Genomic DNA, 23276 nt, shown 5'->3' with positions numbered 1-23276 from the left:
AGGTCTGCTTTCATTAACTAGCTGATTTGTATGTACATTAATATTTTTATTTTATAAAATTGCCCACTTTCACTGATCCAAATTAACGTCCTTTCCACACCTTTACATCTTAGAAAAGAAATAGTGAATTCTGTGGCTTTACACCTGAGGGTCCATATGCTTGGGTCACCTCTACACGAAGCCAGAGCAGCTGCTGAATACAAATACTGCTTCTAACACTGTGTATTTCTGTCAGCCAGTTGCTTTTTATTTTTTTATTTTTTTGAAATAAAAATGATTTCTCCTCACTTGTGAGACATATAACCTAGAAATAGTTGGTTCTAACAAGACGTTAACATGAAATAATGCTTTTCTGTTTGGCATCTAGAATTTTCTTTATTCTGTTATTTTAGTTACAACTGTTGAGACTGTATTTAGAAAAGAGTAACTTTCCTGTTTTTGCACTATGTAGTAACAAAACATCAAAAATGATCAGTTAAGGGGGGAAAAAATCAAACCTGTACTTTATCTATTAAACCCTCTGGCAGATAAATTCTTGTGATCTTTTTTAATGTTAGCAGATATAGATAGTAAACCAAGCAAGTGAACCTTCCTGAGCCAGCTGTCCTTTTCAATGTTATACAGCTGATCACATGAATATTTATTATGTCCTCAACTCTCAAAAGGTGCAAGAGTTTTCATTCAACCAGCAGGCTCCAGCATATCAAGTTTTAATTGGAAGAATATATTAAATGTAAACACTAGTAGTTTCATTGCTCCTGAAGAATCTGAAATGTGGGAAACTTGTATACAGTAGAGTTTCTGTCAAAGCTAATCTTAGAATCAAGATAAAACATGTTCCTGAAATTTATGATTTTTGGTATGTCATACTCATTTGGAGAAAAACAAAAACAAAACACCTGTGGCATGCTGCCTACTGGCAAATGACTATACTCCCTTTTGTTTATAACTTGAATGAACCTATGAACTGAAACATCCCATTGTGTGCTGATACGGAACGTATTTACTTACATAGCATGGTTTTGTTACAGGCAAAAGAAGCTAGGTGTGAAAGAGTGCACATAACTTAGAAATCTGAAGACCTAATAAAAATTAGGCAGCAAAAAAATTGATGGAAATTAGATACATAATTCAGGCTTGTCATCAATGGAGCCCTGGCTCCGTAAAATCATTAGCAAAACCTTGATTACCTTGATTCCCTAGGTTTCTGCTAATAAAGCTTGCACTGTTTCATCTTTGAAAACACATGAGCAGCCCCACTAGGTCCGAATAACCTATTTATGAGTAAACTGGAGGACAAGATTCACCTAGAGAGAGAACTGGTGTGGCTAAGATCCTCCATACTTTATTCTCCAAAACTATCAGATAGCCAATTGAGTAATTCATGCCTCCAGTCTGCAGCAATGTGCTTTCAGTGATATAAAAAAGACCTCTTTTATCTCTTAAGGTTATTTTATTATTATGAATTAGAATAGTTCAGTTGGAAGGGACCTCCAAAGTCCCACTGCCTGACCACTTCAGAGCTAGCCACAAGTTAAAGCATGTCATTGAGGGCATTATCCAAATGCCTCTTGAACAATGACAGGCATGGGGCATCAACCACCTCACTAGGAAGTCTGTTCCAGTGTTTGACCACCCTCACAGTAAACATTTTTTTCCTAATATCCAGACTGGACCTCCCCTGGTACAGTTTTGTGCCATGCTTTCATGTCCTAAATTGTATATACTGATTTGAAAAACTGACTCATGAAACAATGTCTTTCAGCTCCAAATTATAATATCAGTTAAAACAAAACAAACAAACAAACAAACAAACAAACAAAAAACACACCACAAAACCAAAGCAAAAACCAACCAAAGACCAAACCAACATTAGAATGTGTCTTTTTGAAGCTGAAGAGACAGAAGGACAGCTCAAGCCTGAATATCAAAGCCAAGTAGAAATGAGAAACCAGATCCTTTGCCCCTAAGTCACAACCATGTTCCACAGAAGACTCATGTTGCAGTTGTTTTTTCACTGCTCTGTTCCAAAGAGCTCCAAGCCGGAGTAGATGGATATCCTAATTTCCAAAGCTGTTTTCTTTAGAATGTGCAGGTTGATCACTGAAAATTGTGTCCCCAGGCACTTTCTTACTCAGGAAGAAGCATGGGTTAAATTGCAGCACAAATAACTGTCTCAGATCACACAGTTATCACTGATCAGTAAGCTGTTTTTTATCACTAAACTGCAAGGAGTTCAGAGAAGCTCTGGAGCTGAATGGGACTTATTTCAGAACCCTGTTTTCTGCAGTCAACAGGAGCTTATCTTGGATTTAAGGTTTTTAGTTAAAACTGAATGTTTTGAGAAATGAGAGAAACTTATTTCATTAGGCTTTTTTTTTTTTTTTAAATCCATGTATCCATCCATCCAAAAAGTATGCACAGCCATCTGCCTTTTTTAATGTTTATTTATTATTTTTATTTTATTTTTGATTATTTATTATTGATTAATTTTAATTTAATTTAATTTTTATATAATATATATAATATATATGTGTATATATATAATATATGTGTATATATATATATATATTCAATTTATAATTGTGCTAAATGCCAACACCTGTTATGGTAAGATCCATAGCGATATTGCCGATTTTCCCATTTCACTGGCAGTTTTCAGTTAACAACATTAGTTTAGAGCACATGCTTCTTTTCTACAGAAATTAGGGTGTTCCGAGATTTACAGTGGATCACAAGTTCTCTCTCTACAAGGACCTGCATCCCAAACAAAGTAAAAGCAGTAGGATGATATGAAATTGGTAGGGACAAGTGTATTCCATAAAGCTCAAGGACAAATTCAATGGGAGATCTTTTGGCAATTTCCAGCTCCAAGTGCTTTTTATGGGATGCAGATAGTGAACTTACCGTGATACCCTAGAAAGCTCCACAAACATGTAGTTTTACCACAGAGGACACACACTATTAAGTATTATTCTAAATGTAATTCAACATATATATTAACTAATTGAGTTTCCATAATTTTAGCTGCAATACGACAATACTGTCATGTTAGACAATGCCACCTTAGACGTAGCTGCACCTCCATAGTCTCCCACGATGCTTGTGGCAGGATATTGGGGACCCCTGCCTTTCAGGACCACACGAGTTGGGGATATTTTTACTGGGAGAAGCATAAAAGTATTCCTTGGAGTGGGACTTCAGTGATAGGCCAGTTTGTTCAGTGTAGCCACTGAGGCCGCCAGCCCAGCCACAGAGCCTGTGAAGACTTCCACAGAGCCCTGAGGCTACAGCCATTGGGATCCATGCCAAACTGAAAGTGAAAAACTGGAGTTTATAGCTTCTAGGCATTCAGCTGGGCATGTGACACTGAATTCTTTACAGGAATACCACTGGAGCTGACAAAATTTTGATAAACTATGTGTAGCCTGCCTAGCAATAGAAAGCAAGGAGTAAGGTCAAATTTAGGTGGCCCATCTGGTGAAGGAATGGGAGACAAGGCACCCTTTAATCTTGGGACAGGGTCTAGGGGAAAGTGTGATAAACTGTTTTAGGGGCAGTGGAAGTTAATCCTTTCATTAGGAACAGGTCAGGAGCCTGGCCAGGTAAATTTCTGGTTTTTAATCTCTTACGGCTCTAAGATCCTTGGGGCTCTGCACTAGGCAAGGTGACTTGCTCCTAGATGTACCACTCAAACACAGTTCTTTATTTATACACTTCATCTTCTTTTGCTGATATAATTTTAAAGCATGGATGACCTTGTCTATGCCCTTGCTTTGCCCTGTGAAATCTCTTCATTCAATCCTTGTCACTCGTTCTCCACTCCTGATCTGCCCCACATCAGAATTCTAGTTTGGTGCAAGATAATCCCCTGTGCCGAACTAAAGAACATGCCAAGTAATGCTCTGACAAAGGGGATATGAAATTTCTGTCACTATAGAACAAAGGAAGAGAAAAGAGCCACAAGAATTGGATGCTGAAGCAAGTACCAGTGAGTCAAAATTGTGTCCAGATGTAAAGGCTGGCTCCCAGCTATGTAATTATAATTTATTAAAATGACAGCTACAGTGCTGCCTATCACAAAATATGAGAAAATAATCCATTACCTAATAACGTCCTTATTAGTTATCTGCATCAAGGGTAAAAATATGCTTTTAGTATTTTGAAAATTTCTGCAAAGCAAAGGCAAGCCTGTAAATCAACAGTGACAACTCGAACCCCTTGCAAAGTTTGTCAAGAGTAAAGATGACCAAGACTGTAGGTCTCGGAGGAAGAATGACATCCTGATTATAACACACCAGGCAGACACCCAGAGGCGTGTATCCTCTTGAGCTCTGGGCCAACTGCAAGGCAGCAAACCTGCAAGCCTATGGGTCTGATGCTGGTAGGAGCTCGGACTGACTGCACCAGTGCTTGCAGCTCAAGCTCGTAGTGACACAAGGTTCACACTTCTGTACTGAGCAAGAGCTGTTGCAATTAGTTGATTATAAAAGTGTGTGAGAATGAGGAAAATATTTTCAGTGTATGATTAATTACCTTCTTGAGTAAAAGCAAAGCTGATACTTAGCGCTTCCAAGACCTCAAGTCTTTTACTTTGACAAGAAAAATAGAGAAAGGAATAAAGATATCAAAATAAACATTCTTAAATCAAATGAATGCTTCTTCTCTTTGCCCTGAAGATGTTCCCAGTGAGATGACTCTTCAGGCTATGCTGTGCCTATCAGTATCTTGCACTACAAGATATTCCCTTTTCTGACCTTTTTTGTCCATTTTGATTCTTTCAGAGTTGCTTTGCAATTTCTATATTAATGTTTATGTTATGTTAATGTCATGTTAACTGTGTATGTTTAGGGTATATCTACACAGCACACATGGGGATACGTAAGCTGTCAACAAGTGCCTCTGAAACCAGAAACACTGGAACTACGGCACAACATTTCACCAGATTAATACACTAACGTTACAAGAAGCAAGTGACTACCAAGATACTTGACATGGTGCCATGCAGATCCATATTCTAATATTGATGTAAGTTATGTTTTTGATATTATACATCCTATGCCCAGTTGATACTTACCTGCTGTTAGTATGCTTTCTACAGCTGACTGTGCATTTTAATCAAAGGATTTTACATTAATTCCAGCTGGAAGGACCTCAGGAAGTCTCAGTAGCTGCTGCTGAACTTGCTCGTTTATGTTATCTAGTACCAAAGGGCTTGAAACTTGGATGCCATGATCTAGATGGAATCTAATGAGTGTTGTGTAAAGGGGGATAATCATTTCCCCTCAATCTACTGGCTGTGCTTTTGTTATTACATCCCAAATTACTTAACCCAAATAAATATTAGGGAAGAAAAATGAACCTCCCTTAACATTCAAAAGGCCCATGACTTTTAGCCTATTTTTATTCCTGCTGACAGATTATGTCATTTTCAGCTTATTTTTTCTCTTATATTTTTGGAACAGAATTCACACAGAAATGGTATTTTCTTCTCTATTCTGTCATTGCTTACAGCAAATGTCCTTTTTTAGTTCATTGCTGTTGTTTTAAACTTAGGATTTGGGTGGTTCTTGGGATCACTGAAATTCAGTGCAGTTATTATTTGAATAAATCTGCTTGTCACTTCCACAGCAGACTGCCATTTTCAGTTACTATTGGAGGTTTTCAGCTAAGGTTCAACAGTGACTACCTATGTAGTAGTGGGAAAGAAAAGAATATTTTGGTGGGTGGGAGGAAAGCAGGATCTTGAACCTGTGTCTGTTACATCCTGCAGAGCACTCCGGTCACAGAACTTTCGGTTGTTTGGGCATATTGTCTTCCTCTGCTCTTTCCCTCTTCATCTTCCCCAGCCTCAAATCCTGTGATATAATTTTCTCAAAAAAATCATGGCTAGCTTAACTGATTAATGTTTGTATTTCAATGTTCTCTATGATTTATTTTTTCCATGTCATCTTTTGCAGAGAACTTCCAATTGGCTATTATATTCAAGAAAGTGAAAACTTAGAGTTTCAAGTGGCAAATTATCCATGGCTTTGTTGCAATATTAATTCTGGCAATCAGAATTTTGAAATTCAGCTGAGGTAATACGAAAAGAACTCTAAATATCTGCTTGGTCATGAAGTATTGAAAAGTTTTCTGAGATCATTTGCTCTTGTGAGATATGGCTTTCCAGTATTCTCTTTTTTGCTTTTCTCTTATGAATGCATAAGAGCAAAATGTGGCCCTGAAAGTAGAAATTGTTATTTTATTTCCTCAGGAAACTGTTTTGGGCTAAAGAACAGTTTCTTCAAAACATATTTTAAATGCAAGAAAGGATTGCATTAGGCTGTAATATGCAAAATGACAAATGTTCTCACTTGTCTTGATTTTTCAGAAGTGGCTAGTACTCACAGTTTCAGATGGATTTGGTAGGAGATGTGTATCTTTTCAAAGCTTTTTATGCCTCCCACTCCCAAGGGGCTCCACTCGGTTAAATTATAGGTTTTCCAGTGCCATTTAAAACACTCAAGGGTGCCCCTGTACCTGTAGGTGGCACTAGATAGGACTGCAGGTCCTCTGTCACATCTGCCTGCCCTCTCCCTGGATGTACCTGGGCATCTCAAATGGTGCCAGATGCAGATATCAAAGCAAAGAAGTAGAGCCCCAGCAAACATAAAAGTGAGCTATAATCCTTGATATCTGATTCTACCTCTGTATTCATCATGCCCTGTACTCAGTGGTAACTTCAATACTATCTACCATCCAGCCAGTTAAAGAAATCAGCCTTCCTGCACCTCCGTCTGACCAGCTTCCCTGTTGTCCAGTTGATTCTGCAGTGTCCCTAACTGGACAGGTGCAGTCGTGGGGTTTGCTGTGATCTCAGCTTTTATTTCAATTTCTTGAACTTCACCTTGACAAAAAAAAAAAAAAAGGTAATTCAATTCCACGTGAGTGAATGATTTATTCACATATCTCTGGTGGTTACCTCTCCAGTGTCTCTTTGGTATACTGGTATACAGGAACAGAGAAAACCTACTTTGTAGGTGAATTCTGTTGTGCATGGGTGAAACAGTGCCTTAGAGGCTGGATAGCCTTTGGGTTTGTACTGACACAGCAGACAAACAGTGCCCCTGGAAGAAACCTTGAGAGCCCCTTCAGCTTTAATCAGTGCAGCGATTAATTAGCAGTTGTCAGGTTTAAATTACTTTTTTTTTTTTTTTTACTTGGGGCAAACTTGGAAAAATAAAAGCTGAAAAACATGATTTACTTACTTATTGTGGACCCAGACTCAGGCCTGTTCAGGGAGCTGATGATTACAAAGCCAAAACCTTCATTCTCCTTGCGGTGGATCACGACGTCGCTGGTTTGCAAGCTGTGAGAAGTAAAGCCCTCGGGGGGTGTAGCATTGCTGCTAGAGACAGCGTGATTGCTGTTAGCATAAGTTGCGTAGTCACTTCTTGGAGAACTGTGGTGCGTGGACACTGAGCCTGGACTTCTGCCATTCTCTGGGCATGGTTCTCCTAAAATATAAGTCATACCAATATTACAGACTGGCTTCCTCAGTGGATCTCTGACTTACAGTACATTTGCTAACGCAACATGAATACACTTGACTGTCTATGGCCCAGACTACCGCAAGTATTAAGCTAGGAGCTGTAATAGATGCAGAGAGACAGGAATCTACACAATTACGCAAAGCTTTCAAGGGCAATCAGATAAAGCGAGCATGAACACTCAGTGCTAAGCTGTCTAACGGAAAGGAAACTAAGAAACAGTGACTATCTGGATTGCAAAAATGTTATCAAGCACTATTCCCTTGTCTGCTGGTTGATCTGTCATCAAGAGGAAAATGTGACCGCCTAATCCAATATAAAATTATTTGTGTTTGGATTAAAAGAATTTAAGCAGGCAGCTAACATAGAGTAATTAGCATTAGCTGCATAATGTCTTTCTTACAAATTTATTAGCATGCTCAAAAGACATTTATGGAACAGAGCAGTTATACAAGGAAAAGTAATCACAAAGAGTTTTTCTATGGGTTCCATCACAGTAGCAGTACTCATTTAAAGGTTTTGAAGATGCTCTTATGTGACAAGTTGGAAAGGGCAGAAGTGACAATGGGGGTCATCCACAGTTTACTGCTGCCTTATAGTAGCAAAAATAGGGAGCAACTTAAATCTTGTGGGAATAAGCACTTTTTTAGTACAAGCATTTGGGCAATTGGAAACAGTAAAGTTACACTTCCAGATGGAAAAAAAAATAATATTCCTTGCAGATCTAAGTTTACACAAATCATTATTGACATTTTTAATACAGAACTCTAAGATAAATGTAAGCAATTTTTCTCTTCACAATGATGAGAGTGGCTTTGCTGAACATGTGAAGAGCTTACGCATGCACACATGCATCCTAGGAAGGGAGCTTGCAAATTAGACCTTCAGTGTGTATATGTTAATAAAATAAACAACATCCAAGTCCAGGCTGTTGTTTTCTCAGTCAGGTGTGTCCTTTAGGAGTCCTTGTGCAACTATGAAATAAAGTGATTAGAGAGAATAAAGAGGAAGAAAAACAAACAATTATTATACTCCTGTGTTAGAATTGAAAATCTCCACGAGTTATTGAACCAAATCTGCAACTAAATGCCATAGTCAGTGACAAGAGAGATCTCATTTTCTGGCTGTCATGTTTCAGAAAGCTGGATACCCTTTGTGCCAGTATGGCTGCAATAGAAAGGAAATTATCTTACCCTGCAGAATGACCAAGAGCTGGCTTAACCATAAATGAATGCAACTGAATGCCGTTAAGTATAGTAGAAGAAAGATAAAGGAGAAAAAGTTTAAACAGCTATTTTATTGTCAGTTTTGCGATAGATATTCATCAGAAAAATCACATTTTGCTTCTGCCTGTGGAGAAATGGCATTTTAATCCTCATTGTGCTGAATACCACATTTTCCTAACCAAATTGTTTTTCAGAGCTTGCTAGTGGTGGCTATCAGTCCCAGGCTGGGGTGAGTGTCTGCGGAGCAGTGGTCCCAGGCCAGGGTTGGGTAAAACACGGATACCAGCTGCCAGGAGGATAAGGGCAGCCTTGTTTCCCTCTGCTGCTCACATTCATGCTGAATTGATCGGGCTTGATGTGCTAGTACAGCATTTTGCAGTTATGCCCCACATCACTCATTTTAAAATTCTCCCACAAAGCTCGTGTTGTAAGACACAAAATTAAAATCCTGTTCAGCTCCAGAAATGCTTAAACATTAATGAGTTACACGCGATACTCCCCAGCGTGGCACTCTCAGGGCCTAAGAATAACTCCAGGTGTTTTACCAGCTTGCTCGATTTTGTGTGCCAGGGGACCCGCGTGTCTCATAGACCCTCATACTTAACATGTAACAAGCAGCAGTGAGGGCTGACATCCCTTCGGTGCTGCCCCTCGCTGTTACTAATTGTGCCTACTGCCGGCAGAGCCAAGCAAGGCCCTAACTCGAAACGCTCGGCATATTACCTTGGTTATTGGCCATTTTCCTAGTGCTGGGGGAGCTGCGAGGGGGCGTCGCGCCGGGTGGAGGGGGCCCTTTCTGGCTGGAGGGCTCTGGAGTCAGTAACAGAAGAAAGTCAGTCCCGCGGGAGCAGAATGGGGGGGGCTGCAATGGGGAGGGGAGCACTGAGGACACGGGGATGGCTGTGGGGCGGCTTTTTGGCAGGAGAGCGAAGGGGAGCAGCTCAGGCAGCGACAGTGGATCTAAGGCACAGGGAGGCTGACGAGAGGACAGGCTGGAAACAGGGATTTGCTCATTTCTGGTGTCTCAGCGAAGTGCAGTAACCACACCAATCTAAAAAACTTATTAATAACGCCCCTTTCCTTGTGTATGAAAAAGTTTCAAGGGAACAGCAGCAGCTTCTCCCATTAGAACTTTAATAGATGCTGCCACGCATTTTTCCAAGTATGTGTGTTTTCCAGTAATTGCACCAGGCTAGTCTAAAGGTGTTATTTACTTTAGATCCTTCATATTATTTTAGGTTTATATTCTGAACATATCTGCATGAAAGGAGGAACTGGCCCTGTTCCTAGCAGCCTTTTCTGCCGTACAGAAAGTTTTCATCCAGCTGGCCTTGCAGTGTGTGTGTGTGTGAATCTCCAAATGACATCAGTGAGACCAGAAATGGGCTTTTAACACATACAAGAGTGAAATGAATCCTTGCCCTAAACAGTTAACAGGCTTTGAGAATTTCTCCAAATGCTTATTCACACAGTCAGCTTTAACAGTTTTAACCAAATGCAAACATTTTGTCCCAGAAGGAGACAAGAGGAGACAGCACAGAGCAGGACAGCATGGAACAAACCCAGAGCATTCATGGTCACCACACCAGGGCTGCCAATGTGATACCCACTTCTGAGGGAAGCAACACTCAGCTGTAGCACTTTTATCACATAGATGAGGTAAACATATTTACAATTATTTTTCTTCAAATTACAAAAAAAAACACATTCAATTTGTCAGCACCTGTTTGTGCTGACAGCACTGAGCTCTGTTCTTCCCAGTCTTCTTCACTCACCTGTGGGTAGCACCTTTCTCCTCACAGTAAGGTTCACCTGCCCATTTCGGGCAGCGTTATGCATAAGGTCAATCACGTATCGGTGGGTTTTGCCGGCTACTGGAATCCCATCTACATACACCAGTTCATCACCAGGATGGAGACGGCCGTCTCTGTCTGCTGAGCCCATCGCAATTACTGCTCCTATGAGGATCTAGGGTGGCAAAGGAACAAAACCCTGACATACATATACTGAATGCACAGACATATGTAGCCTCCCATTTTTCCCCATGATGATTTTCCCTTTCTGTTGAAATTTAGTTCATGACTCAGAGCAAGTGAAGAGATCTGTGTGCGTCTGAAAGCCGTGTTCCTGCTCTGTGGGTGTGATTGAAGATATTCTCTTATCTTTGGTGAGAAGGTAAAATCCCAATCTAAGGATTATCTACCTGTTATATTCAAATCAAGACAATTTATCTGTAAGGGGCAATGACTTTAGATACCCTACATTTTGCAGAAAATCTATACAGACTAATTCCATGTAAAGGTCCTCTTGACTTAAAATTAATTAGTCATAGACTACTCATTGGTGCACAATGTAAGCACCTGGAATGATACACTTGAGGTCAGTGGTGGAAATGACCCCTGTACATAAAGTTTGCTTTGTGACTCTTTAGTGGGGAAAAAAGGGTGCTATATCAAATGTTATTACTCATAATGAATAATTGTACAGGTAGTAACTGATTAGCAAAATGGAAAAAGTGGAAAAAATGTCAGCTTACTCTGTGCAGATGTTGTTTTCCCAAATCGACATTTAAATGTAATTTGTATGGGATATATAAACTAGTAAAAAATCTGTTCAGAACCTTTTAATGACTTTCTTCACTTTCTATGCACATAAATTCACATAATTTATTAGAAGAAGACATATATATTTTCCCCGTGGAATAACTGGTAGAACAGTCAAGATTGATTCAAACAAAACCTGCTTTCTTTGAAAGAATATTAAAGCATTCACAGAGCGTGTTCCAAATTTTCTTTTCTCCCGTTCAGTGTTAGCATGAGCACAGAATGATGGATATGACACGCCGTGTGACAATCCGTTTTAAATAATAAAAGATAAAAGCCATCACATACTGCTTTTCATGAAGAACTGAAAGGCTAGATGTTGTAGCCATGCAGGTGGTCTTGTTTTTTTGTGGTCTCAGCTGCAGAGTTGGAAGCCCCCCAGCAGAGTGTTTAAATGAAACTCCCCACAAGGAGCCTGTAGAATTTTCCCCATTTTCTCTCCTCCCTTTGGCTCACTTTTGCTTAGAAAATGTAGCAAAGAGAGAGCAAGATGCAGCATTTTCCTGCTTCCTGGTGTTTCTGGGTTCCTGTTAAGCAGTACCAGACTGAGTTCCCAGAGATGTTTTTCAGATTCTCCATTCTGCTCTTCAAACATTGAAAGAATATGCCTCAGAGCTTTGGAAAATTCTTTGTACAAAATTCAGCTATGAAATACGTATTTATGCTCCTTCACTGGAGAGTAAGAGCTATCCAAAGCCAAGTTTAGCTAGATCTCCAGAAAGTATCCTCAAAACCTTTATATTTTTGCATCTCATATGAGTAAGATTTTTTCTAGTTGTCTTGGAAAGAGATGTGTGGTAGCCTTCTTTAGCTTGTGCGATTGTAGGGGCTAACTTTCTCCTTTGGGCATTTGCAGTTTCTTTATAATTGATTCTAGGCTGCCAAAGTATTGAACAATTTGTGCATCTTTAAACTTTAAAGAAACACAAAGGCTGCTCACGGCAAGGTAGATCATCAGTATCTACTGCAAAGTGCAAAAACTGCTTCTAGTTCTGACAAATTAAGTAATTATTGCTGATCTTTCCAATGTCCACAGTGGAATGTGATTGTGTTACTCATCTCACTGACGGAATTGACTCTTGAACAAAACCGGCACAATCTAGGAAGACTGTGACAGAGCATAATCTGAAACCAAAGTCTGGATTTTATTAACTCATCCTTGTTAATCTCTGTTTTGATATTTAATTTATTTGTGACTCTTGCTAAGTATTTGAATTTGTGTTTTGGTTTCATTATAACACAGTAGCTTCACAGGGACAGTAAAATTTAAGAAATAGATGTAAGAGGTGTAATTCATCTCACCTAATTTTAAATGTCTGCGTTGTCTAAATCCAAGCTAATATCCGAACTCTTTCTTTGATCACTGCTAAAAATAGGAGCTCCTACTGTATGGTCTGCATTATCCTAACTCTTTGCTCAATGGATCTCTGTTATGTCTTAGAAATGTCTGCTTCTTGGCATTGAACATAAAAAGAATCGAGATAATACTTCCCCATCTTGGGACAGCAATTTGAAATACCTTGATAAATGTGAGTTGCTCCTTTGGAAAAGCAGCTTTATGCCTAGAAATATGGAAAATAGATTACTCCAACATCACTTTCTCCTTGTAAGGTCCAGGTAGCTGATATAACTAGAAGGAACTATGTTACAGTCCCTCTATAGTGTCAGTATAATTGTTTTGAAAAACTTTATGTGGATTCTGCTTCTTTGAGAAACTTATTGCCTTACACTGAAGAATCTATACTCCTTTTTAGGAACCAAACCACAAAGACAAAAGCCAGCGAAAGCTTCTTTTTGTTCTGTGTTACCTGACTGAACAGCAGGAGAGCTGAAACAAACATTTCAGTGTCTCAGTTCTTGTTTCATAGGAAATTCAGGGGTTTGGAGGACAGGCAGAAACTGCCTCTCCTTTTCTGGAGGTGAAAGGAATAGGACTCTGTGGGTGGGCTGTCCATGGGGGAGCTGGGAAGCAGTAGAGGAGAGAAAACAGAGGTAAAAGCTCTTGTATTTTGAATACAAACTAGTTTTTTATATATATATTTTTTTTCATTTTTATTTTTATTTATTGATTTATTTTTTAAAGTAGAGTACGTCTGTCTTCTTTACTAGGGATGAAAGTGAGCAGAGAATCAAGCAGATGGGCAACAAAGAGGGAGTGAGAGCTGAGAAGGTCAGCACTGCACTATCTAATGCTAAGGCACCTTTTTGCCTTGTAGGCTCCTCAGCCTTAAGCTAGGTTCTCCTTCATTCCCGGGGGCTTTGAGACATGGTCTGTGGGGAGACCTAAATACTGTTAGACTGATACATCTAGGGGAGAAATACTTTTGTATTTGCAAGACCTGAAATAAGGGTCCTTAAGGACCTTAAGGCTAAGTGCAGGCTGAGAGCAATTGTTCAGTAGGACAGTGAAGCATCTTAGGAGGTGGTTCACAGAAGGCAGCATTCAGTCCTGCTCTTCAAAAGCAGCAAGGTGCTTATCTCTCCACATGGTATCCAGCTATGAGTCTTTTTTTGACTCTAGACAGTAAAGCCAGGTCAGTCCTTTGCTGAAAAAAAAACACTAGAAAGAGCTGCTTCCTCTATAAAAGTTCAGTGCATAATGCATATGACTGGGAGGCAAAGTACTTGTTTCCGAATTCCTACTCTACTGTGTTTTTGAGCAGAGACATAGATTCAGGTCTCTTGCAACTCAAGCAAATATTCCTAACCATCAGAGTATTAGATATTCTAATGCAGTTTTCTCTCCCTCCTTTAGGCTGAAATAATTCCATTCTATATAAATAATCATCCTCTAGATGAGGCATCTGAGCTGCACTTTTCCCCTTGAGAATGTTATAAACCTCCGAACTGCAGAGCCAATCAAACCCTCACTCCCAGATGCTACCTAATTATCCATTTGTAATGAAAAAAGCACTGAAGGAGAGACCAAGAGAGACTCTTTCACAGACTACTGAGCATCCTTGTAGCCAGGGGCACTTTCCTGGGAGGTGGGAAGTGCCACTAGATGCTACAGTCTAAAACAGGTAGAGAGAGATTTCCAAATCTTCCATTGGCGTCAGTTCTTTGCAGGATAAAACGGACCATTTCCTCTAACTCCTAATAGATTTCCTTTTTGGCTTCATTGAGTAGGCAAGCTTTGGGAATGCATGTTGACTGGGTCATCCAGAGAAGACAGGAAAAATGCTTAGTTGGAGAGTGTGAGGATGGCAGCTCAGTGGCCTTGCAGTGGGACAAGATCCATGGCAGAAGCAAGATGCCAGAGGGAATTCAGACGCCGCAAGTGTAGATGATGAAAGTGTTTTGATACTGAAGTCCTTCTGTACTGCTGCACCTTACTTAGCTTTGCAAATCCATTCCAAAATATTTAGTCTCACATAAGGTCTCTGTGTTTCAATCTGCACTTGTGAAATATCTTTTTTTTTAGAACACAGTGTGTTTGTTACTTATTACAGGAGGCATCAGCAAGCTATTAAAATTTATCAGTACTTCGACAGATGTTGACAATTTTAACATAGAGAAACTTCTTTGTTTCTCAGAACCATGTATTGGTTAATGTTAATGCTTGAATGACAACTGTATTATTCTGTATGAATCTGAATACAGAATATATACATCTATCAACTAGTTATATATTTCCTTGGAAGTAGTTCACTGCAGCAACACAGGACTCAGAACATATAAGTTTGAGAGAATAAAATGTTATCAGTAAGTTTGAGAGAATAAAATGTTATCAGTATCAATTTGGCATTACTTCTCCCTAAAAAAACACAGTAACATAATCAAAGTTATTCTGAAGGAGTATTAACTCTCCCTTCCCTCCCCTAATTTTTGTATTTATATACATATATTTCACTTTTTTACCAAAATACACATTTCTTTTAAAAAAATATTTTATTTTATTTTATTTTATTTTATTTTATTTTAATTTTTCATCTGTAATGAATCTGTATTGGCTTTGCAGTAAATATCAATTTTAGCATTGGGATGTCTCCTTTCTGTTAGGTATACAGCTACCATTGTTATGTTGGATGCACCACATGATGTTGTCATCTAACCTGGAACATGCACTATTGCTCCCTCGTGGAGCCTCCCGTGTTTCTTGAAATACACTGCATTGTGAATGGTACCTTTGAAACTTATGCGTATATATAGCTTGCCTACACTGTACACAGTTATGCATAGCTTTATATAATTTGATTTTTAAAATCTACTGCTTAAAGTTAAAACAGTCTTGGAAAGTCAGGATGAAAAGATGCTGGGCCACACCACTGTGAAGGGTTGAGTGATGCGCTGTTTCAAACTGGTGAATTCCTGGTGATTCTAGCTTCATTGGCTGTGACATCTTTCAGGTGTCGACAGCCTGAGAACCCTGTCTTTCCATGGATAAACAAAAAAGCCTTTTTACTTATAACCTTAACATGATGTTCATTTGAGTTCAGCTATATAGTAATATATTTCTGAACTTTACATGGATTTTACAGTTCTAACATGGAAAGTCATGAAAAAATTACTCACAGGCTGTCCAGGCTCATCTCCTCCAAGGATCCTGAAGCCAAAGCCAGACTCCATTCTCCGAAGGTGAACATCCAGCTCCTTGTAATCGGGACCTGGTTTAAAGGGAAATCCCACTGAGCAAAGCATTTTGGTTTTGCCTTGAGAATTTGCACCATCTTCCCCTCTCCACCTCCCTGCCCTCCCCACCTTGTGTTCATTGCACATGACTAATGGCAGCTTGGTTAGAGCTGGTGGAAACAAATGGGACACAATGTGTTGTACACAGACAAGGAGGAGACACTTGAAAATGCAGGTGTCTTGGAGGATGATTATGTTCAGTAAAATAAACTAAACCCAAGCTACAACACATTCACAGGTGAACAGTACAGGAAAAGTCTTTCCAAAATAGAGGTTATAAAGGTGCCTTCTTCCTAAGACTGACTGCATAATATTTTTCTGTTCAGCCACCTCTGGCATTTAATCTGCGTTTTCCTTGCAGTTTGTTAAAACCTAAAGAAAATAAACTGAAATGGGAGATAAAGATACATAGAAAAATTATCAATCCAACTTACAAAAGATGAATAATCATTATAGGCCATTTTACTTCCACACACGTATAAAACAGTATGTCGTTTTTATGTAATGTAGCTTTTAAGTATTCCACTTTCAGGTAATACCGTCAATACAGAGTTTTCACAAAAGCTGTCATTATAAGCCTCTGAGTCTTAAGGTTTAAACTGAAAGCTAACATCATTAACTTGAACTCCTTAATGCTACTCAATTAAGGTCTCAGCAGCTTTATGAATCATTAAAATTGTGCTTCCATATGCTTGCATAATGTGCCTGTAAACATATATTCTGTCCTGGAATATCTGAGTTCAGGAAAGTAGCACTTTTTAAAACTCAGTTTCTTATAAAAGAACCTTTATCTTCATTTGAAAGAGCTTCTTGTTTTGGGTTTTGATGCACTCGAAGAGCAAAAGAGAAATTTTAAATAAAATTTTGAATAGTATAAAGTGGAATAGTAAGCAGTTAAAGTAGTGGGAAATTGTTTTGAGTATTGCTTTGTCTGAAATACTTTGGGCTCTTCAGCTAAAGTAGGACAGTTATGAACAAGAGTGGTCTTTTGTACAAATTGCACTCCAGTCTATAAGTTGTTGCACACTTAGGTGCACATTTAGACATTGTTGCCAACCCCAAAAGACAGAAAGGGATGGGTAGGTGTATTTCAGCAAACTGTTTCTAATGTCTCCAGTCATGTCTTGTTTCCCCAGGAGGGGAGAGACTACAGATGGCTGAAATACCATGCTTCGGCCACTCTCATTTATAGATCCCCCGACAGCATCAGCGGACACCTACCAAACTGCTGAGTTGGGCAGATCCCAGATCCAGTCTGGAATTAGAACTGTTTTAGTCTCATCAAGTCATGCAAAAGCAGAGATGCAGAACTACATGCAGTGGCTCTATACTATGATCATGCCATAAAAAGCCTCTCTAGACAGCAGCATGGTGCATTGTTGCAGCAAGGTATTGGTATGAGTGAGACAATCTGTCCCAAATGTTTTGGTTGGTAAAATGAAAGTATTACCTTTCCCTACAAACTTGCTTTTTGTATACTTAGAAGAGAATCCCAAAAAGATTCTAAAAGTTTATTATTCTGATTTTTTTTCCCAATTTATTTGATGTTTCTCAACATTGAATAAAAGAACACATGAAGTTTGTGCAAGTACAGTGTGTTAAACTAATGCAAATTTTGTTTAAAAGTCATGAGAGGCAAAGGAATTTTAAGATTAAAGCAACACTCTGCCCTTACTTGATTTGCTGTACCTAAGTGTTACAAGGTTGGGGTTTAGTACTAGGGAGAGGACCTTGCAGATAGACACAGTAGGATCAACTTTTATAGCCAAGTCTGACAGTCAAAGGCACCAGTCAAAGGCACCAGTCAAAGGAAACACCAGCGGTTTGACACAAATCAAGCAATCAAGCACTACTTTTTTTTTTTTTTTTTTTTTTTTCCCCACACACCTGAGTGGATGTGCAGAGTTTGGAATACATTAAGAAAGTGTAAGAATGTCTGATTATGAAGAATACACACTTTGCCACGCTGAGATGAAGAATCCGCTCAAACACATACATTTACAAAGCTGATCCAAACCAATGCTAGCACCAGATTCCAAAATAAGAGGTATAAAGTTTTTTAAATGACGCTGTTTTTCTACCTGTTTAGAATGGACTAAGTAAGCTAGGTTGACCCTAAAAAGTAATGTGGGCATACTTTTCTTTTCTATGAGCTCTAACCGTTTGTGACTGACTATGGCCATCACCCTTGCTCAGAAGAGCCTTTGCCCCCCAATAGGTGGAAAGTCTATAGAACACATTCTCTGCCAACAGCTCCCAGTCCACTGATAGCTGCCTTTAAAAATGATGTTTTCTGTACCACCACGCAATCGAAACATGGGACTAGAAAGGATCCCTAGGCCATCTAGTCCAGCTAGACTCCCTGTTATGCAAACTTCTGAAGCAAACAACACACAGACCTTACCAGGGAGGACATAAGCAAAGAAGACAATGCACATCTGTGCCAGTTTGTGGCCTTTGTTGCTAGGTCACCTGCCTCATCCAGAGTTTTTACTGACGGATTTTACTTGCTTTTTCACTGTAATATATTATTATCTTCATAAACTGACTAATGTACTCGAGAACATTTCCTCTACTGCTATTGCTGGTTGTTTGAACTCTCATGCTTGGTGTGATGACATGACCCCCTTGGCTGCACAGACCAGCTCTCCACTGCTCTGGAGACAGATACATCACAGATATCTGAGGTTATCTGGCTGAACAGGGACCTTATTCCCACCCTTAGTTTTTGTGCTTAGGTCATTAATGAAACACAGAAGACTTATTTCAAGGCTCATCACTAATATTATCCCTTCAATCCAGAAACTATTCTAGTATAATTACTTATCCACTTTCTAGCCATTCCTTTTTATATTCTACGTCTTAAGTAATGTCTTCTCCAGGCTAACATGGAGTAAATCAATTATAACTGATATCTAGGAAAATAAACATTTGTTGAATTCTAGATTTATTAAACATGCATCACTTGTTTGGGCAAAAAATCATTTACCAGCTTATTCTGACACAACCAGCCTTTCGCCGAATCCTTTTCATTAGGTCCCAATTTATCTCCATACTGGTAGCTAGGTATTGTTTAATTGAAAATATACTCTAAAGACTTGATGATGAAATCCCCTTTTTTCCTTTTTTCTAAAGCTAGGTAAGTCATTTGCTACTACACATTCTTATTACAGGAGCCCATGCTTGGTAGATTTACTAAAAATCCCTACTATAATGTGCCAGCAGTTTCAATATTCCTAAGTGTACATTGATCAAATACTCTTACCCAGCTAAGTGATTGCATTTCCTCTGATATTTCTTCAGTGCTTACTTCTCTATGATTCTGGTTCTTTTTCTTGTCGCAAAGGATTGTTAGATAAACTAAATTTTGTCTGTTCTTGCTGGAGCAGATTTTCAATTGGTCATACTCACAAAGGAAATGACCTATACTTACAGTAAAATGACACTCCTGTGCCTTGCAATATACAGCAAACTGTTGGTTAATATGAATTCATTATGGAAAATAGGTCTTTTTTTTTCCCCTTGGTAAGCTAGATTGGAACCTGTGGATCCTGCCAAATAAGAAGCAATGAGCAGGTCTGCAGGCACAGGAGTCAAGCCAAGGCTGAATTAGTATAGTCTTTTACACAGCTTTCCTTCTAGCCAATGTGATTCACCTGAATGTCCCATCTCCTACCAGTTTCACTGAAAACAGAGTTTCAGCTTAAAGTCAATATTTCTGATTTCATAATACAGGTATCTTGTGCAAGAATGACAATGTTCCCTGTCATCCCTTACTTTTCTGCATGTGTATATTGGAAAAAGAACTTTTTGTTTCCTTGTTAGTAACTTCATTGCTTTTTTATAGTTATAGCATTTTGTTTATTTTGTGTGTCTGTGTGTAAAAGAAAATTTTCTTAGAGTCATTTAGTCTACAAAAGACAAAACCAAATCACTTTGCTAGGTTATAAAACCAGCTGGCTCCCATGAATTCAAGAGTGACATTGGGCAAGCTGTGATATGATCATTGCTGCACAGTGAGGATGGTAAAGAGCATTGGGAAATTCTGCTTTTTGGTTCCTGGAAGACAGGGAATTTGCTTAAAATGTAAAGCCACCAGAATAGATTGCTACTGAACAATAGTGAGTTCTCAAAGGTGCAGATGTGATTATCAACCCTCAGCTACATTTCTATACTGTATTCATCTGAATTCCAAGGTGAGTTACACATTGATAAATGTACATGCAAGTGTTTCTTAAAGTTATGTAGAGAAAATATATTCTTGAAGATGATTAATTCATTTTCTGTATGAGTCAAGTCACACAAGTTCCAAGTGATTTTTATAGTGATAAAGCTGGTATTTTGAGTGATGCTTTTAGTGTTGAGAATGACTTTTTTTTTAAATTAATTTATTTTTTATTAAATCTCATTCATATTACAATTAAAAGAAACATGAAGAGCTTTATTGTAATAATTTTGCAGTCTTTCTGGGTGTACTCAACTTTCATTTTAAAAGCCATATATTTCATCTTCATATTTATAGAGAGGAAAAGCTAGTAAATAAAGACTCCACTATAAAAATAATTCAAGTGAAAAATAAAAAGGTATTCTAACCTACTCAACGTATAAACTCTGAAGTGGTATGCAAAACCAGCACAAAATCATATTTAATTTAGGAGCCTTGTTCAAGCTGTGTAAGACTAGAAAAGATTTTAATGGGATCGTCAAAACAGCCTTTGTATGGGATGCCTTGTTTTAACTGCTCACTTAAGATCAGATCGGTATTTTTTTAAACAGATCCATTGCCACTTTACAGGACAGATGTTGATTCACACACCACTAAAAGCTTTTATTTTTGAAAGCACTTTCTTTTAGTTTTTATTTCAGAGCAAGATATGTATGGGAACAAGGAATGGTTGGGTCTGCATAATGCAGTTTTGTTCTTTTGCAAATGAAGATGAATCTAATTTATTTATTTATTTTTTTTTTGGTGCAAAATAATACTTAAGCTAAGTTTTGGGCATGAGCTATGGAGAAATATTCTTATGTTAAAAAGTGTACACTAACATATGAAAGCAGATGTAATACATTGTAAAACATACACAAAGACTGTCTGAAGAAAAAGAAGAATACTTTTCCTTGTTCAAAATATAAACCTATTGTGTAAAAAAAAAAAGAGAAAAAAAAAGAAAAAAAAAAGATTTAGAGTGAGCCTTCTATAACCCTGCAAAGCTCATACAAAAATAAAATGGTGACTTGGCAGCCATGACTGCCCATATTCTAGAGAAGTGATTAAAGAAAGAATAATTACTAAAACATAAAATGAAGGACAATTAGTTTACAGGACAATGAAGGCTGAAGAATACTTGCCAGAGGAATCCACTCGAAAACCAGTCCTGGGCAGCACTTGTTCTGAATAGGAAAATGGGGAATCAAAGTTGAAATAAATTTCTCAATTTATTTAAAGATGCAGCATCACTTTCTCTGCTGTTTTTTGAATTACCAAAGGGCAGTTTCCACTTTCTGTTGCCCATATTTTTTTCTCTTCCCCCCCTTCCTGACTTTCTAGGCAGTATATGCCCATATTCCTGCTAGATGTAGACCTCCCTATCCATTTCTATGCAGAGTGAAAGGGATAGAAAGATGGTAATGTTCCTTTAACAGAACATTGCTTATGATGAAGACAAAATTATTAATGCATTCAAAATTATGGAAAATAGTGACAATATTTGTGCTTATTCGAGCACAGCAATAAAAGGAAAAGTTTAATGACTATGTTTAGTTGACTTGACCACTGCTTTTATTCAATTCAGCTGCAAACATATACAGATACTTTGCTGGTATTAGAGGTGTCAGGAACAAATCTATAGCTGAATTCTCTTACACTTCTTTTGCTGATTTTTAAATGCTGTAACTAAGAGCTTGTTTTATGACCCCTACAGCATCCAGAGTGAGTTGCAAAACATCCCAAACAAGAAGTAGGCATTGGCCTACTGACAGTAAATAGGTAAATAAAGCACTAGTGTGTTCACGTGAATCTAAACCAAAATATAATTGCCAGTCATATTTGATGGTATGAATAAGGTAAGGTCTGTAACATCAGCATCTGTAGGACAAGGATTCAACAGATGAGTGAATTTTATCTTCCTGAGACAGAAGATAGGAATAAGTACATCATTGCAGGCAGAAAGAGACCAGAGCATGCAGTGGAGGGCAGCGCTTTTAGCTGAGCCTTATTTGGTTGTAGAGAGGGAAATGAGAAGACACTATTTCATTTATGAAAAGCTTTTTATCACGTTGGAAGATTTTGGACTAAAGATACCTGCCTGGCCTTCTGGTGGACTGCTTCATAAAGGTAGCAGTGATAGCAGCTGAGTAATTCATAGTTCACTTGAGTCAATACTGAATAAATGCTCTAGGATAAAGACATTTCCCCCAAAATAAAGATGGAGGCTACTGAATGTCTTATGACCTTTTTTTTTTTTTTTTTTTTTTTTTTTTTTTTGGTTAGAGTATCTACCATGCCATGACCTGCTCAAATTCACAAGACTGATATCCAGCTTACCTAAAATACGGTCTAGGGACTTGAGTGGATGGGAAAAGCCCTTTGAATATGGTGTTTTGATTGTATCCATGTTCACCTGTTGTGTTGGAAGTTGTGTCATATGGGCTATAGTGTTCTAGTTTCTAGGTGGCTGCATGCCTTTACTTTGGTGGTTATAGGAGTTCCTTTACATGCTTTAGACTTTTTAACGTGATTTGGGATCCTTTGAGATGAGAGGTGTTATCTAAATGTAAATTATTCCATCAGCACAACTCCCAAAAACCAGCACCTTTGAAACTGATGCTGCTCCATTGCAAACTTGGAGAAATGGTTCTTTTTACCCACAGCTTTTCAGGATTTTAATGGAATTCTTAAAAGAGGCAGAATGATTTTAATGTACAGAAAGCAATTTCATCTTGATAGTCTCGATAAGCTTTTATGTTTGAAAGGACCCAAGCCCTTTCTGGTGGTCATCCAGCTAGAATTATTCCTTTGAGCTGCTGTGAGATTGGTTAATTCTTTTTCCAGTTCTGCTTCCAGTCACCCTAATATCCCTTAGATTTGGCCTCAAGCAGCAAAGTGAGTAAAGTAAAAGAAGCACAACTGTGCTCAGTGACAAATCAGGGAACAACTTGCTATGTTAAGATTTTTTTTTTTTTATGTTAGCAGTACAGTTTGGTAAATTTTTGTTGTGGCCAAACAAAAGTGACCATCAGTGATCTAATTTCTTTCAGAGCTTGTACTGGGAATATACACTCCC

The 23276-nt window shown here is 38.4% G+C and overlaps 1 protein-coding gene across 13 annotated transcripts in view; it reads right to left on the bottom strand.

The window, feature by feature from the left end:
* The window catches only part of MAGI2 (membrane associated guanylate kinase, WW and PDZ domain containing 2), a 774790-nt gene that overhangs the window by 55675 nt on the left and 695839 nt on the right, over positions 1 to 23276 (bottom strand). For 8 of the 13 annotated variants that reach the window (XM_040548715.1, XM_040548725.1, XM_040548731.1 and 5 more), the window contains 5 exons: positions 21343 to 21384; positions 15877 to 15968; positions 10534 to 10726; positions 9482 to 9568; positions 7251 to 7499 (listed from right to left, as the gene is read on the bottom strand). In XM_040548715.1, coding sequence (XP_040404649.1) covers positions 7251 to 7499; positions 9482 to 9568; positions 10534 to 10726; positions 15877 to 15968; positions 21343 to 21384 — 663 coding nt within the window. The remainder of the gene's footprint in view (positions 1 to 7250; positions 7500 to 9481; positions 9569 to 10533; positions 10727 to 15876; positions 15969 to 21342; positions 21385 to 23276) is intronic. The other 5 variants (XM_040548750.1, XM_040548825.1, XM_040548758.1 and 2 more) reach the window with 3 other exon arrangements.

The sequence above is a fragment of the Cygnus olor genome, chromosome 1 (assembly GCF_009769625.2).
Source record: "Cygnus olor isolate bCygOlo1 chromosome 1, bCygOlo1.pri.v2, whole genome shotgun sequence".
Classification (NCBI taxonomy): Eukaryota; Metazoa; Chordata; class Aves; order Anseriformes; family Anatidae; genus Cygnus; species Cygnus olor.
Note: the sequence above shows the minus strand (reverse complement) of the source record. Positions and strands in the feature narration are given on the sequence as shown.